This window comes from Euwallacea fornicatus, chromosome 12 (genome assembly GCF_040115645.1).
Source record: "Euwallacea fornicatus isolate EFF26 chromosome 12, ASM4011564v1, whole genome shotgun sequence".
Lineage (NCBI taxonomy): Eukaryota > Metazoa > Arthropoda > Insecta > Coleoptera > Curculionidae > Euwallacea > Euwallacea fornicatus.
In genome coordinates this window covers 2735113-2748149 of record NC_089552.1, presented here as the reverse complement: position 1 = coordinate 2748149, position 13037 = coordinate 2735113, and the positions used below count along the sequence as shown (strand labels likewise).

The window sequence follows — 13037 nt, the reverse complement described above, 5'->3', positions numbered from 1 at the left end:
AGAAACGCACCTTTTTCGATATACGGGGTGGTAAAGATTCTTGTACTTGTACCATCGGGCGCCAATTCTGCTGATTACGAAGCCATAATTGATTCACTAGTTCTTGAGATTCAGGTGAGATTTCGGCGACGTTGAGGAGATTTTAAGGGTGCCGAGTCTCTTTTACAAGTTTCGCAAAGATCTGTTACTTTTCGAAGAACATCCTAAAGGCTTCCGAAGAGAATTGTTGAAATATGGAACGTAACTCTTTCACAGCTTTCTGCTTTGCAGGTATAAGGATGATCACGAATTCTTCAGATACACCCCCACAAACAAGATCAAGATAATAACTTACTCAGTTCCCGGAGTGAACGTCAACTTGTTACAGTCCAGATGCAGCTCTGAAAGTTGTGATCTGCTACTGCAGAACCTCACAAAGCCAGAAAGTTCTGGAGCTTATAGATGTGAGGTATCTACGGAAGCTCCTGCATTCAGGCTGGCGTCGGAAACTCATAATATAACAATGGCAGGTTGGTTCGGCTTATACATGAATGAAGTGGGATTTTAAAATTGTTTTTCAGCTTTACCTAAAGAGAAACCGGTGATAGAAGGCTTGAAGCATACTTACACCTTGGGGAGTGCGTTTGAGGCCATTTGCACCTCGGGGCTTGGAGACCCTAAACCTTCACTGAAGCTGTATATAAATAATCAGCCAGTAAGTGCTCCTCTTCAAGATAGACTAAAGTTGCTTTATGAAAGCTTTTGATGCAGGTCCATTCAATGTATATAACAGAAAAAATCGGCAATCCTGAAAAACAACAACCTTTCCATAAGTTGAACCTACGAAGAGCTAAGGTCCAACTAGGGATGACTTTGGAGCGCACTTCATCCTTATGGAACATCAACTCTCAAAATCGCCTGACCTGCATTTCCTCCATAGAAGGACTCAATTTAAATATCGCCCCAGCTCTAAATGTAACTCGCACCTTTACAGTAGTGGACAGCAATCAAGTAATCAAAAATCAGCACTTGCACTGGCCTAACGCAGGATCTAGGCCTCAGGGATGTTTTCAGGGTTTATTACTGACGATAGCTGGAATTTTGGCTACGTTCAATTATTACACACATTCGCAATAAGATGCTGTTTAGTGGTAAGGTTTTATTGACTAGGGAAGTGTTTAAGTACACCATATCACCGTATCCTACTAGAACACGTTTAGACCAAAGTTTTATATGTGATAAATGTGGTATATTTTTCCGTTATTCGTTGTTTGCTGAGAAGACTGATGTTTGTAGGGTGAAAGAGAGAAAGAGCAGATGGTTGAATTTATTATGGTTCTTTGAGATATTTGGGTGAGAGGCGAAATAAGTCTAAAAGTTGTTAGGGTCAATAGGGTCAACTGAAAACAGTAAGGTCAATCATTGCACTAGCCCTATCTCCAATTTTAAATATTTGATGAACGGACCGTGAAATGCGCATTACCCTACTGATACTTACAAGGTTGATTCCATATGGAATCTGAAGATGGAGGAGTAGGAAATCAGTCACCAGAGGAAGATCGCCATCGCTTTTCTTCCGACCCCACAAAATAAATACATTCGTTAATGAAGCTGTGAATAATTGCAATGATGAGATAAATCATCAAAATATTAAGGCTTGTTTTCACTGTGATAGTACCTACTCTCACGACAGACACTTCAGTGCCTAGTTGTGCCATGGAAGTCTGAAGTAAACGTTCTTTTTCAAGATGATGGTACTCTCACGAAATTATTCCTGTGAACCTCAACTCGATATTTGTGTCATGCAAGTCTACACACAAATAATCATAAAGCATATTCTCAGAATAGTTCAGAGAGAGTAAGAACATGCAAAACCTCACCCTGGTCACAAAGGGTTAGAGGGCAATCACTCGGCCGATTTTCTCTCTCTCAGACTGATAAAACTCAAGTATGTCTGGGGACTTTAGAATTATGTAATTCCATTGAGCATTTACGTTACTTATGAAAAATCGCTCTTGTCTCACCACCCTTCTCTTAAGTTAGTTCAGGGTATCCTTTGGGCATCATACCAGTTACTTCAGGATCAAGATCTAATATATTCGCACTGCCTAGACGGCGCAATATGACCTTAATGAGAAAGCAAACATTTAAAAATTCCTCCACATGGAAGATCTCAAAAAGAATATGAGATGTAGAATAATTGAAATCGCGTGGATCGTCACGTTGGTGTCTACTACGACCTTCTGTAAAGCTGTCTAACCTTGGTTTCACAAGACCTCCTGCATTCAAGGCATCTCAGTACTCCATTACAAGAACGTTGTTATATGGGTCAGCTCAGGACCCTGAGTCATGAAAGGCCCATGATCAGACATGTGGCCTTGGCATAGAGCGTTCTTGTGTGCTCACATGGTGTCGGGTTGGGTTCCCTCCGGGATCGCCGATTGACTAAACTCCTTCCCTTTTTTCACCCAATCCCCCCCGGGAGCGCGTGAACATTATTTCGGGAGGAGGATGGAAAAATTATTAGGCCTCTCTCATTTTTTCTTATTCTCCTTTTCAGGTTTTTTCGATTTTCATTTTAATACTCACCGTGTTGCTCTCTCTTGGCTGGGCGTTCCACGTCAATTTCTCCCACTCTTCCATAAACCTCTGGTACACGAAAATTGTGTGCTTGAGATCATCTACCTGGTCGCAGAACCAGCACGTGCAATTTTCGGATTTCTTTATTATGTGCAGGTACTAGTTCCGGATCGAAGCCCCTGGCTATCATCGATCTCATCCCTCCAGTATATCCGCGGTGTCCCCCCCCACGAAAATTCTCTTAGGCTTTTCCATTTCTCTAATCTTAGCCCTGCCTTGGTTAACCTGAGTGTTTTGATGCAGCGGTCGAATAGAAGACGACTCAGAACCTCCAGTTTGGTGTATGAGACAATGGACGATTTTCTGATAATCTAAGGTGGGTTTGGAGAGGATTCACTTCAGAAGACAAGGTAGTTTCTTACTTAAGATGAGAGTACCCTCAGCTAAAGGTAAACGGGTATGATGATAATGACGCGGCCGTCGCGACGCTGCAATAAGGACTATCGATTTGACTATAAGATTATTGTTTTTCTGATAACAGTCACTATAACAACAACTATTACGACGGCTATCATGGTGAAAACGAGTCTCTAATTAGAATCTCACCCTTAAAACTCTTTAGTAATATTTCCCCTAAAAACGTAAAGTCGGAATAAGGATACTTACATTGTTTAACTTCAGTAAATGATTTAAACAATATTGGTATGTTTCAATAACTCTTGTTGAATGTATGACATGATAATGTTGCATTAATTTGATTATAAATAATTTTAAAGTCAGTGATTTACAACAGTCCTTTAACTTCAGTTACCATACATGTAGATGGATATAGATCATCTACGTTTTGATGTGATATGGCATTGGTAGATATGACAAGAGAATTATACAGGATGATTTGCAACGCGATGAGCACAAGATAAGTGCCTGTAGAGGGCCTCAAAGCCCAGCTCTACTGGTTCTACTAAGCTAAGCTAGCTATCAGTAAAATTTTCAAAATTTTCTGTTAAAATATTGTTGAACTGCACGGTTTTTTTCAATTTTTTAAAACGTTTTCTGAGGCCAATATCTCAACAACCAGAGGACTGGGGAAAAATTCATATTAAAAATCAAATGGTATGTTTTAAGGTTCTTTGCATGCACATGTCGTCCGTCCATTGTGTTGCGAATCTTCTTGTACACTCGCAACATTTACAGGCTGCGGCATCCTGGGACTTTCATGATATCATGGGGATTGGTTCTTAGGTTGGGGTCCTTCGTGTAGTGAAAAATTTCAAAATCGAATTCCTAACAGCAATAGATTTCGACTTCTCCGGGTTGATTGGTTCCTTCATCATTTAACTTGCACAGGAAAATAAAAATAAAATACCGAAAGTAAAAACAACTAAACATAAATTATGTGAATTGTAAAACTGCGAAATAAAGATACTGCAAAATACTTTATTGACAGAGAAGGGAGAGAATAAAGGGCCCACAAGGTTACTAATTCCTACTGGCAACTTAATTGCCTAGTAGCTGCCATTTGGTTAAATGCCTGCCAAAAACACACGAAAACAAATAAAAGTTATCGAGAAAAAAAGACAAAAAGAAACAAAAAAGATTGTTGCTCCCTACGTTAAGAAAACAGCATGCGGAAATTTATAGTAAGTCTAATTAAGGGGATTTACAATTTACTTAAGTCGTCATTCTTTATTTTTCCTTTCGTTATATTGTTACTTTTTTTGTTGCGTTAATTTAATGTGCTCTTTAGTCCCGATTTGCGCTCGTAATGTTGCGCTATACAGAGAATCACCAGCTTCAAAAAAAGTTTTCGAAGCTTAGTTTCTTATTACTCAAAGGGCACCTCAACTCAAGAACCAATTTCCATAATAAGGCGAAAGTTCTAAAAAATTCTTACTTTAAAATTTATTAGATTATTAATTAGATTATCTTTCACTGTTTTAATTATTCTACAATTCGGTTTGGATCATTATTATGCGCTTAGCTGGCCCAATAGGTAAAAAGATAGGTAGCTATCTGCAATAGGTAGTGGTTACTGAAGGGTTGTTTGTTCATAATTCATTAAACGAATTAATTATTGTTATTAATTGAACCTAATTGTTATTATTGTCATTTCGTAATTTCGTCAGTGATTTTAAAGGATGGGTCACATGAGAATCGTAGATTGTAATATGTATAGTAAAATCACAATCTTTCCTAATTACACGGGCACCTACAATCCGGGTGCTTTCAACGTTTTCCCATGCACACAGAATTCCTATTATTGGTAGGTATGACTTTACATGGAACTTTTCTAGAAAATGTATGTAAATATTTGATTATTTACCATCACGGATGTACATATTTTCAACTACTGTTGGCAATAATACGAAATCTACTAAATACTTAGTCTTCTAGTTATTGTTTGTAAACGTAGATTCTATAATAAACTATACATTATACCGCAACTTATGACCCATAGCATCATTGCTCAATTTTTTAAAATATTTTGTTGTGGTACTAATGCATTCAATGTCGTTTACTAAAAAAAACATCTAGTATCTTTGCTCAATCAGTGAGATTTTATTTCTAGTTACAAAAAATGAGAACAGGAAAAAATTATTTATATTTAAATATTCACTTTTACATAGTGTCTCATAATTAATGAGAGATACAAGGTGTCAAATCTTAAAAACTGCTTACTTATTTTTGAATATACGAAAATAAAAACAGATTTCTTGCACAGAATTTGGGCTTCTAGGAATATTTCAGTCGGGAATATATCGGGAATTTTTATGTAGGTTGAACAGTTGTTTTTTTCTGGATTTAGAAGCTTATGACTTTTTATATACGCCGTAAAGACGTTTTGGTTCATAAAATTGATGTCGCCAACCTTTCTAAACAAAAAAAGTGCAGCTGATGGATGTCGCTGCAACAATGCGTTTTCGAGATATTTACACTTTAATGATGCGGTGATGCCCACTCTATGCTTTTAATGTGGTTAAAGTCAAAATTTATGAAGAATCTGAGTATATTTAGTAAATTTAAAGAAAATTATTATTATACGAGTTCTGTAGAAGTCCATTACGTAAAGTGTGTCTGTAAAATGAGATTCAAATTTGTCGCCCTGCACCTCGGTTGTTCGCAACTTTTCGATATATGAAATTTAGTTTATTTCTTATTATTTTTACGCCAGGAATCTGTGGTGCAATTGTGTATCATTAATTATGAACACCCAATATATATATGTATCCACGCTGCGTAGAGACGACTCCAAAATAACTTTGCTCTTCAATCTTCATACCACCGCATTACATGTTACAATTTCGTCGCAGAGTTAGACATTTCTTAAAATATGCTATGGATTGCGTAAGTTACGAAAATCGGTTATTTTTGCACCAAAGTTTTTGTACAGCACTAATATATGAATATTTTTGATGTTGACAACTAGCTCAAACTTTACTGTGCAAGTTTATTCATGCTCATTTCAGGGCTACTTTGTTAGTTCATGGCTAGGAGATATCTACGAGTTACATATCAATTACACTTTTTGTAACTCTGACGTTAAGCCAGCAACCCATAACTAACGCAGCAGCCCCCATACTAGCCATTATTTTATTTGAATGTCTGTTTGGTTTTTGTTCTGTGCCTTCACATTTTTATAAACATTAATAGTTGTTTTTAATTGTTACTGTTATTAGTTCTCAATTTTATATTACTTTATTTTTGGTCATGTTTTGCAATGTAAGATGATTAATAGCGTTCTTAAAAATAAAAAAAATATGTACCTATTTCACTCATCACTTGCACATCTTTATAATACACGTTACTACGAGTCTTTCTTTAAGGAAATCAATTATTAAGAATACTCATATAAAATATTGGATGAAGTAAGGGGAGTTTTACTTATAAAGTATATTTGTGATGTATGTATAAAAATAAAAATAAAAAATAAGTTTAAAAAATCTTCGGCTTTTTATTTAATAACTTATAATGAAAAGAGTAATAACAAAGGTAATAATAATCATGAAATAATAATAATTATTATTATTTCCTTTATTATTAACAAACCAATTATACCGTCGAAAATCAAGTATTGAAAAGCATTGGAAGTTGAACTCTAAAAAATTCCACAATATTATAAGCGCATAGCTCGCGTTGGAGAATTGTTTGTGGTTTGTAATGGATTTTATAATAAATTTCAAAATGTTTACAAACGAAGGGAAATATTCAAATTTGAATTAAGTCTCCTGCGATTTCTCCAAAAATTCTAGTCAGCTGTTGCGCCTCGTTGATATTCATTTTGTCAGAATCTCAACGATTTCGAAGTAGGAGCATCTACTTATCTCCTTCTAATCAAAGAGTACGACAAGGATAGACTGGATTGTCTCGACAAGCACAAATACGTTGGCTGGTGGCTTTGAATACCTCTGCGATTTGTCAAGTGTTCAGTAAAAGTCAAAACGCCAAGCCAAGGCCAAACCAAATCAAAACAACATGGCGGTGTCAAAGGTGGTGGTTGTGTTTGCTCTTTTCGGTTTTATAAATTATAACGGTAAGAAGTGTTCAGCATGTTATCTATTGATAAGATAAGCTGCTATAAACCGCCTATAACGTACTGTACGCTAAATTCGGTTTTTCCCACAATTTAATGCCATTTCTCTCAGAAATCGAGGAAGCATAAGCAGTCAGTTACCGCTTAACAAAGAATTTAAAAGGAAACTCCTCCCATAGTTCGGGAAATTAGTGTTTTCTGAGAAATTTCTTGTATTTAACTATTTCTAAGTAATTTGAATTTATATCTCCGGAAATCGATTTAACAAGTTTCAGTTATAAAATTTGCCTATGTTCAACATAATTAGTATACAAAGGGGTGAGGGAAAGTACAAGTGGAAAGTTGGAAAGCGTCATTATTTTAAGCGCGTATGTTTTAATGCCCATATAGGACCCCATCAATTCTCACTGAGCTTATCATGTTATTTCAAACCTTAAATACCAACACAAAGCATGAATACAATGATGTGGTTGCACTTCTCCAAGATGTAATTATCTTGTATTGGAATGCAAATTACACAGTGCATTTGATATGTGCCTTAGGCTTGGAGGCTTGGTGCTGATAGACATTCACAACAATATTATTTCAGTTTGATGATATATTGCAGAAATTGTATTAGATGTACTAAAAAATGCCCCCTACTGTCTTGCAGGCTTAATGTAGCACCTTTTCCATAAATTTATGGAGTTTAGATATTATTGTTGACTAGATTTGTTTTCCTGGCATGATTCCCTATTTAAGCTATTGTAAAAGATTGCATGACAGTATTTTATAGATTTTTGTTGTTTAAACACTAATATATCATAGATTTTTTTATTGGTAGTTTTTTAGTGCTGATATAAAGTTTGCAAATTTAATAGGTCTTTTTTATTATTAAAAATTATATACAAATTGTTAACTATAGTTCAATTGTCATCCCACTAATTATCTATGAACAAGCCCTTATGATTCATGAATTTTGTTCCTGCTCTCTTTTGAAACTTTAATTTCTGATTCATATGTGACAAAATAAAGATCGTGATTACTAATCCTCTCGTCTCTCCAAATAATTGGCCTTTTTTATGATTTTATGACCACAAAGTTCCTTATATTGGTCTAAAGTAAAAAACGGGGTTCTAAAGTAAAATGTGCGTATCATTATCTCTTCACAAAAATGCGTTTCAGTAAAATGCCTTTAGGTAGTAGATTGGCGCATTAGGACCATCCTAATCAGTTCATTTGTCTAATGTATAATGAAAATAATATGATTGCAATGATCTTGTTATTTTCTTTTAGACCACAAAGAGGATAAATAGATTATAGGAAATCCAGATCCCATATATGAAGACACACATTTTGCTCTTCATTAAGAGAATAGGGTCTTCGTGATACTGGTATAAGCTGATATGAGTTGGTCAATAAAATTTCATTAGTTTATGACAACAAACCAATCTCAATTTTCAAGACATTTAACTGAATTAAATTCCACCCATTTTAGCAGGTCAAAGTTTAAATGTGTTCAGTTAGCTGGACATCATTACTTTCATGTTAGTTATATGAGTCAACCTTAAATTATTATGTCTATTATTCTTCATATTATTACTTGAGAATTCGCACTTCAAAGCAGGTAGTTAAATTCTCACTGCCATTTATGTTTATTATTGTAATTGTCCCTCTTTTAAGTTACATTAATCCAATGCAATATTTTTTTTATTTCTAAAGCAAATGCTCAGAGGTCACCAACGATATCATATATATCTCAGACTCAAATTAAGGACATTGGCGGTACCGTGGAACTGTCATGTTCTGTACAGTACACTCAGGACTATTCTGTGATATGGATGAAGTTGGACCATGGAAACAGCCTGCCTATTTCTACTGGCAGTACTCTTATTTTACATGATTCTAGGTTTTCACTTCGTTATGATCCAGTAAGTAAGCAAAAGTAAGAAATTGCGAACCTTGGTAGGTTATTTATTTTCTTTATTTTTGGGTTTGGTTCTCTAACAAATAGAGTATCTTTTCCAGGAGTTTATAGAAATAGTGAAGTCCAAAATTAAGTGAATCTGAAGGGTATTCATGTATAAGATATTGCAAAGCATTGAAATTAGCAGTCTGTTCATCTTGGGAGAATGGTCACTCACGCCAAATTTATTGTTTATTTGTGTAAAAGCATGTGCTCAACTTCTGAAATTCCCTAAGATTTAAAACTAAAAATGTATTATTATTTATTATTATGGAGGACTCAGACCATACTCTTAATTTTGCTAATTTTTGTTTATTTTATTTACTATTTCTTCAGTTTTTGTTGCCACCGAGTAGTTTTAACAACCAATTTAATTATCACTTTGTCAATATAGACAAGCTCAACATATGTGCTTCAAATCAAAGACATGCAAGAGACTGACGCCGGCACTTACGCCTGTCAGATCCTCATATCCCCCACCAATAAAGTAAGCGCTGAAGTTGAGGTCCAAGTTCGCCGACCTCCATTTATTTCCGACAATTCCACTCGTTCTGTCGTTGTTTCCGAAGGCGAAGGTAGGGTTGCTAAAGGGTTCAATGTCTATAATTTTAAAACGACCGTTGTGTTTAGTCGTTGAAATGGAGTGTTACGCTGGAGGGTATCCACCGCCAAAGACCTCGTGGAGACGTGAAAACAATGCTATCCTCCCTACAGGAGGTTCCATATACCGAGGCAATAAGTTGAAAATTAAGGCCATAAGGAAGGAAGATAGGGGCACCTACTATTGCGTAGCTGAAAATGGAGTTGGGCGTGGCACTAAGCGAAACATAGCCGTCGAAGTTGAGTTTCCTCCAGTGGTGACTGTTCCGAGGCCAAGGTTAGGACAAGCCCTTCAATACGATATGGATCTTGAGTGCCATGTGGAAGCCTATCCACCGCCTGCAATAACTTGGGAGAAAGATGGAAATTCTTTGTCAAATAATCAACATTTTAAAATTTCACATTTTGCTGTTGCTGATGAATTTACAGATACCACACTGCGTGTAAGTGAGGGCAACTCAGACCGATGTTGTATAATAAGTTCTAAAAATCTAGTAAAACATTAATTTCTCACCAGGTGATCACAATAGAGAAGAAGCAATACGGCGTATATGTGTGTAAGGCAGTAAACAAATTGGGCACTGCAGAGGGAAAAGTGGAACTTTTCGGTAAGTGTCTAGGGATCTGTATTTTTCGCTGAAAGTATGGGGCATGATATTGAAAGTTTACTTTATTTTCATTATCTTATAGTAGTCGATTTTTTTAGTAGGTTAGATCTTGCATTTTGCCTTGTTTATCTGTAGAATCCATAATTCCTGTGTGTCCACCTGCCTGTGGATCTGCTCGGTATGGAGACGCATCCACTTTGTCTACGAGTACTGCCGCGCTGCTTATTACTTTCTTGATTTTCTTATATAGGTGAGTATTCTTAGTGTATCGATTTTTTTAATGAATTATTTCGATATTATGTACAATAAAGTAAAACTGACTGAGTATAAAGCATGGCTAATAAAACCATTGCATTTTGTACGGCTAATCGAGACTTGCATTCTCCTTGAACGTTTCAGTTAACATTAGAAAGGTCTAAGATCTTCGAAGCCACGTATACATCAAACGAACGGACATAGTCAAGCGAAGCATTTGACTGTATGTGTGTGTAGTATTATTTCTTCGCTCGTTTTCGGCCGCTTGGCGGTACATTAAAAAGTGCATATTCACTTGACCATTTTATCCCAAATCTCCGTTGCGTGCTTTGACGAAGCCAGCGGCACACAAATAGACATACCCGTTTTTGCTGAATTAATGTCAGTTGTGTTCCTGTTGTCAACTACTATTTGCGCATTGAATGAGACAAAAATTCAAACATCGGGATGCCAAATCGGAAGTCAATATTGTTACACTAAGCCATAATCTGGCGGGTGATCTAGACAATATCTCAGCTAACTTCGTGGAAAATCTTGCATAAAAGCCTAAATTTGAAACGTGGGTGTTCGGTTCCAGCAAAGTACAATACTCAAGTGAAGATGCATCTCAGGAATATACATTCACTTGAGACTTTATACCTAATTGACCTGTATAAATGTTATGGATGTATTTAGAATTGGCAAGATAATAATTATAAAAAAAAGACCTGCTTGATTTGACGGTGTATACACAATGCGCTCTGAAGCGAAACTAAACAAACATGTGCAAAAGAATATATTCGGCTGTGTTTGTTCGGCTATTGTGGACGCGACCTAACTTTTAACCTTTTTTTTGCAGAAATCTCAATGCCCAACGTTAACTATCCAGGACTACAATGGAAAAATGAAAGTAGCAAAATTTATCCGTCTCACTTGATATTATTTATATTATTGGCAACTAGTAGTATATATTGTATTTACTAATTGACTCAATGGCAGTTGCGCCATGGATTGTTTGCCAATTTCAACTTCAAATGTTGCTGCTTAAGTTATTTTGTAATTAATTTTTATATGAAGACTTAGCTACCATAAAGGTTGTGACCGGTACCAGTTTTTTAGACGTCAATTTCATTGTCTAAATTTATTATGAATAAATTGGTTGTTTAGTCTAAATAAAGATACATTTTAACTTTTACTTTCAATCATTCATTGGGATTAGTTGAATAATCTCAAATAGCTTTTTTAGGCATCGATTTTGTACAAATTATCGTAGATAGGGTTTAAGTGTTTTTAAGAAAATTAACGTTTTTACACTTTTTTAACGATTTTACAAACTAGGAATTGTTTATATTCTTATCGAAACTTGATTATTTACGACACAACCAAAACGTTTGTGTATACTTATACTGCAGGATATTTAACTTGAATTCTATGTATATCTGAGTATATTTTTTTAGGGCAACTAAGCTTGGTAGTAATTGTGAAACGCCTAATAGCATTTATGGTAATACAGCATTTAATATACTAGGTTAGGCTAGGAGAAGTGGTCGATGTAATATTTGGAAGATTCTCGATCGTATCAGGACAATTTGTCTCGAAAATTTTGTCATATTCCCAAAAAAAGACTGAGTTATCAACAGAAATAAGTTTCCGTGTAAGACGGATTTAGTATACTCACAATCTAGTCTTGATTTACTTTTTTAAATTGCAACTTTAGGTGTTATAATAAATTATAAGCTGATAATTGTGACGTTCCAGATAATAGAATCGTTTGTTTTGAAGCCCAAAAAATTATATACTTCTTATTTTATCTCACTCGTGGAATAAGTATTTTTGGTCACCGAACATAAATGAAAAGAAAGTTCAGTCAGCCGCGCTGAGTAAGCAAAACAACGCCGATGGGACCCGAAGAGACCATGTGTATTCACACTTCGCCGTTTATTTAGTTAACTTTTATTCGATAACATGTTATTAAATTAAACAAAGTCCGTGATGCATTCGCTGATTTCGAAGGTTCCAGCGGGCACGCGAGGCAAGGGAGAGAGACAGTTGGGTTATCTCGAACGTTTAGCTAAATGAACTTTCTATTTTTATAACTACTGTTTACTAAACATACGACGCAAATTTAAAGGTATATTCTTTGGGAAAAATTTTTGTGCTAAATTCTAAAATGTCAGCCCCGTGGGCGCATGGCTGAAATTTTCAGATGAACTCTAATTTTCCTAAGGAATCTAATTTTGTATTAAAAAATGTACTTAAATTTTCGCCGTACGCTTAGGAAACATCCTGTGTATGTTCCGTGGCTTTCATGGTTTCTCTATTTATTACCGATTTTAATATACTTTGTTGCTCGTACTAGTGGGCGTTTTATTTGTATATTATTGTATTTTATTAGGCACGTGTCATGTCTATGTATATGTATGTTATTATTTTGATAACACCGGTATTAAACTAACGTACGAAATAATTTATTTGGTTTTTATTTTCACTTTAGGAATTCCCAACGTACGTGTACGTAACTACAAACATCAATAGGGGAAGCCGCGCAATGAACTGCTGT

At 35.5% G+C, this 13037-nt stretch overlaps 2 protein-coding genes across 3 annotated transcripts in view; both read left to right on the top strand.

The window, feature by feature from the left end:
* The window catches only part of LOC136342404 (uncharacterized), a 32605-nt gene extending 26149 nt beyond the window's left edge, over nt 1–6456 (top strand). Inside the window, exons 3-5 of the mRNA XM_066288162.1 lie at nt 271–509; nt 561–694; nt 751–6456. Of these exons, the coding sequence (XP_066144259.1) occupies nt 271–509; nt 561–694; nt 751–1116 (739 nt within the window). The 3' untranslated portion in view covers nt 1117–6456. The remainder of the gene's footprint in view (nt 1–270; nt 510–560; nt 695–750) is intronic.
* Nucleotides 6457–6974: 518 nt separating this feature from the next.
* Nucleotides 6975–12944, top strand: Lac (Lachesin). Of its 2 annotated transcripts, XM_066288104.1 has the most exons (7): nt 6975–7090; nt 8792–9000; nt 9430–9610; nt 9666–10078; nt 10153–10243; nt 10379–10493; nt 11337–12944. In XM_066288104.1, the coding sequence occupies exons 1-7, from the start codon at nt 7033–7035 to the stop codon at nt 11356–11358; spliced, it is 1089 nt and encodes a 362-aa protein (XP_066144201.1). In that variant the 5' UTR covers nt 6975–7032; the 3' UTR covers nt 11359–12944. The 2 variants fall into 2 exon arrangements, with proteins under 2 accessions (XP_066144201.1, XP_066144202.1); XM_066288105.1 differs by lacking the exon at nt 10379–10493.
* The last annotated feature ends 93 nt before the right edge of the window (nt 12945–13037 follow it).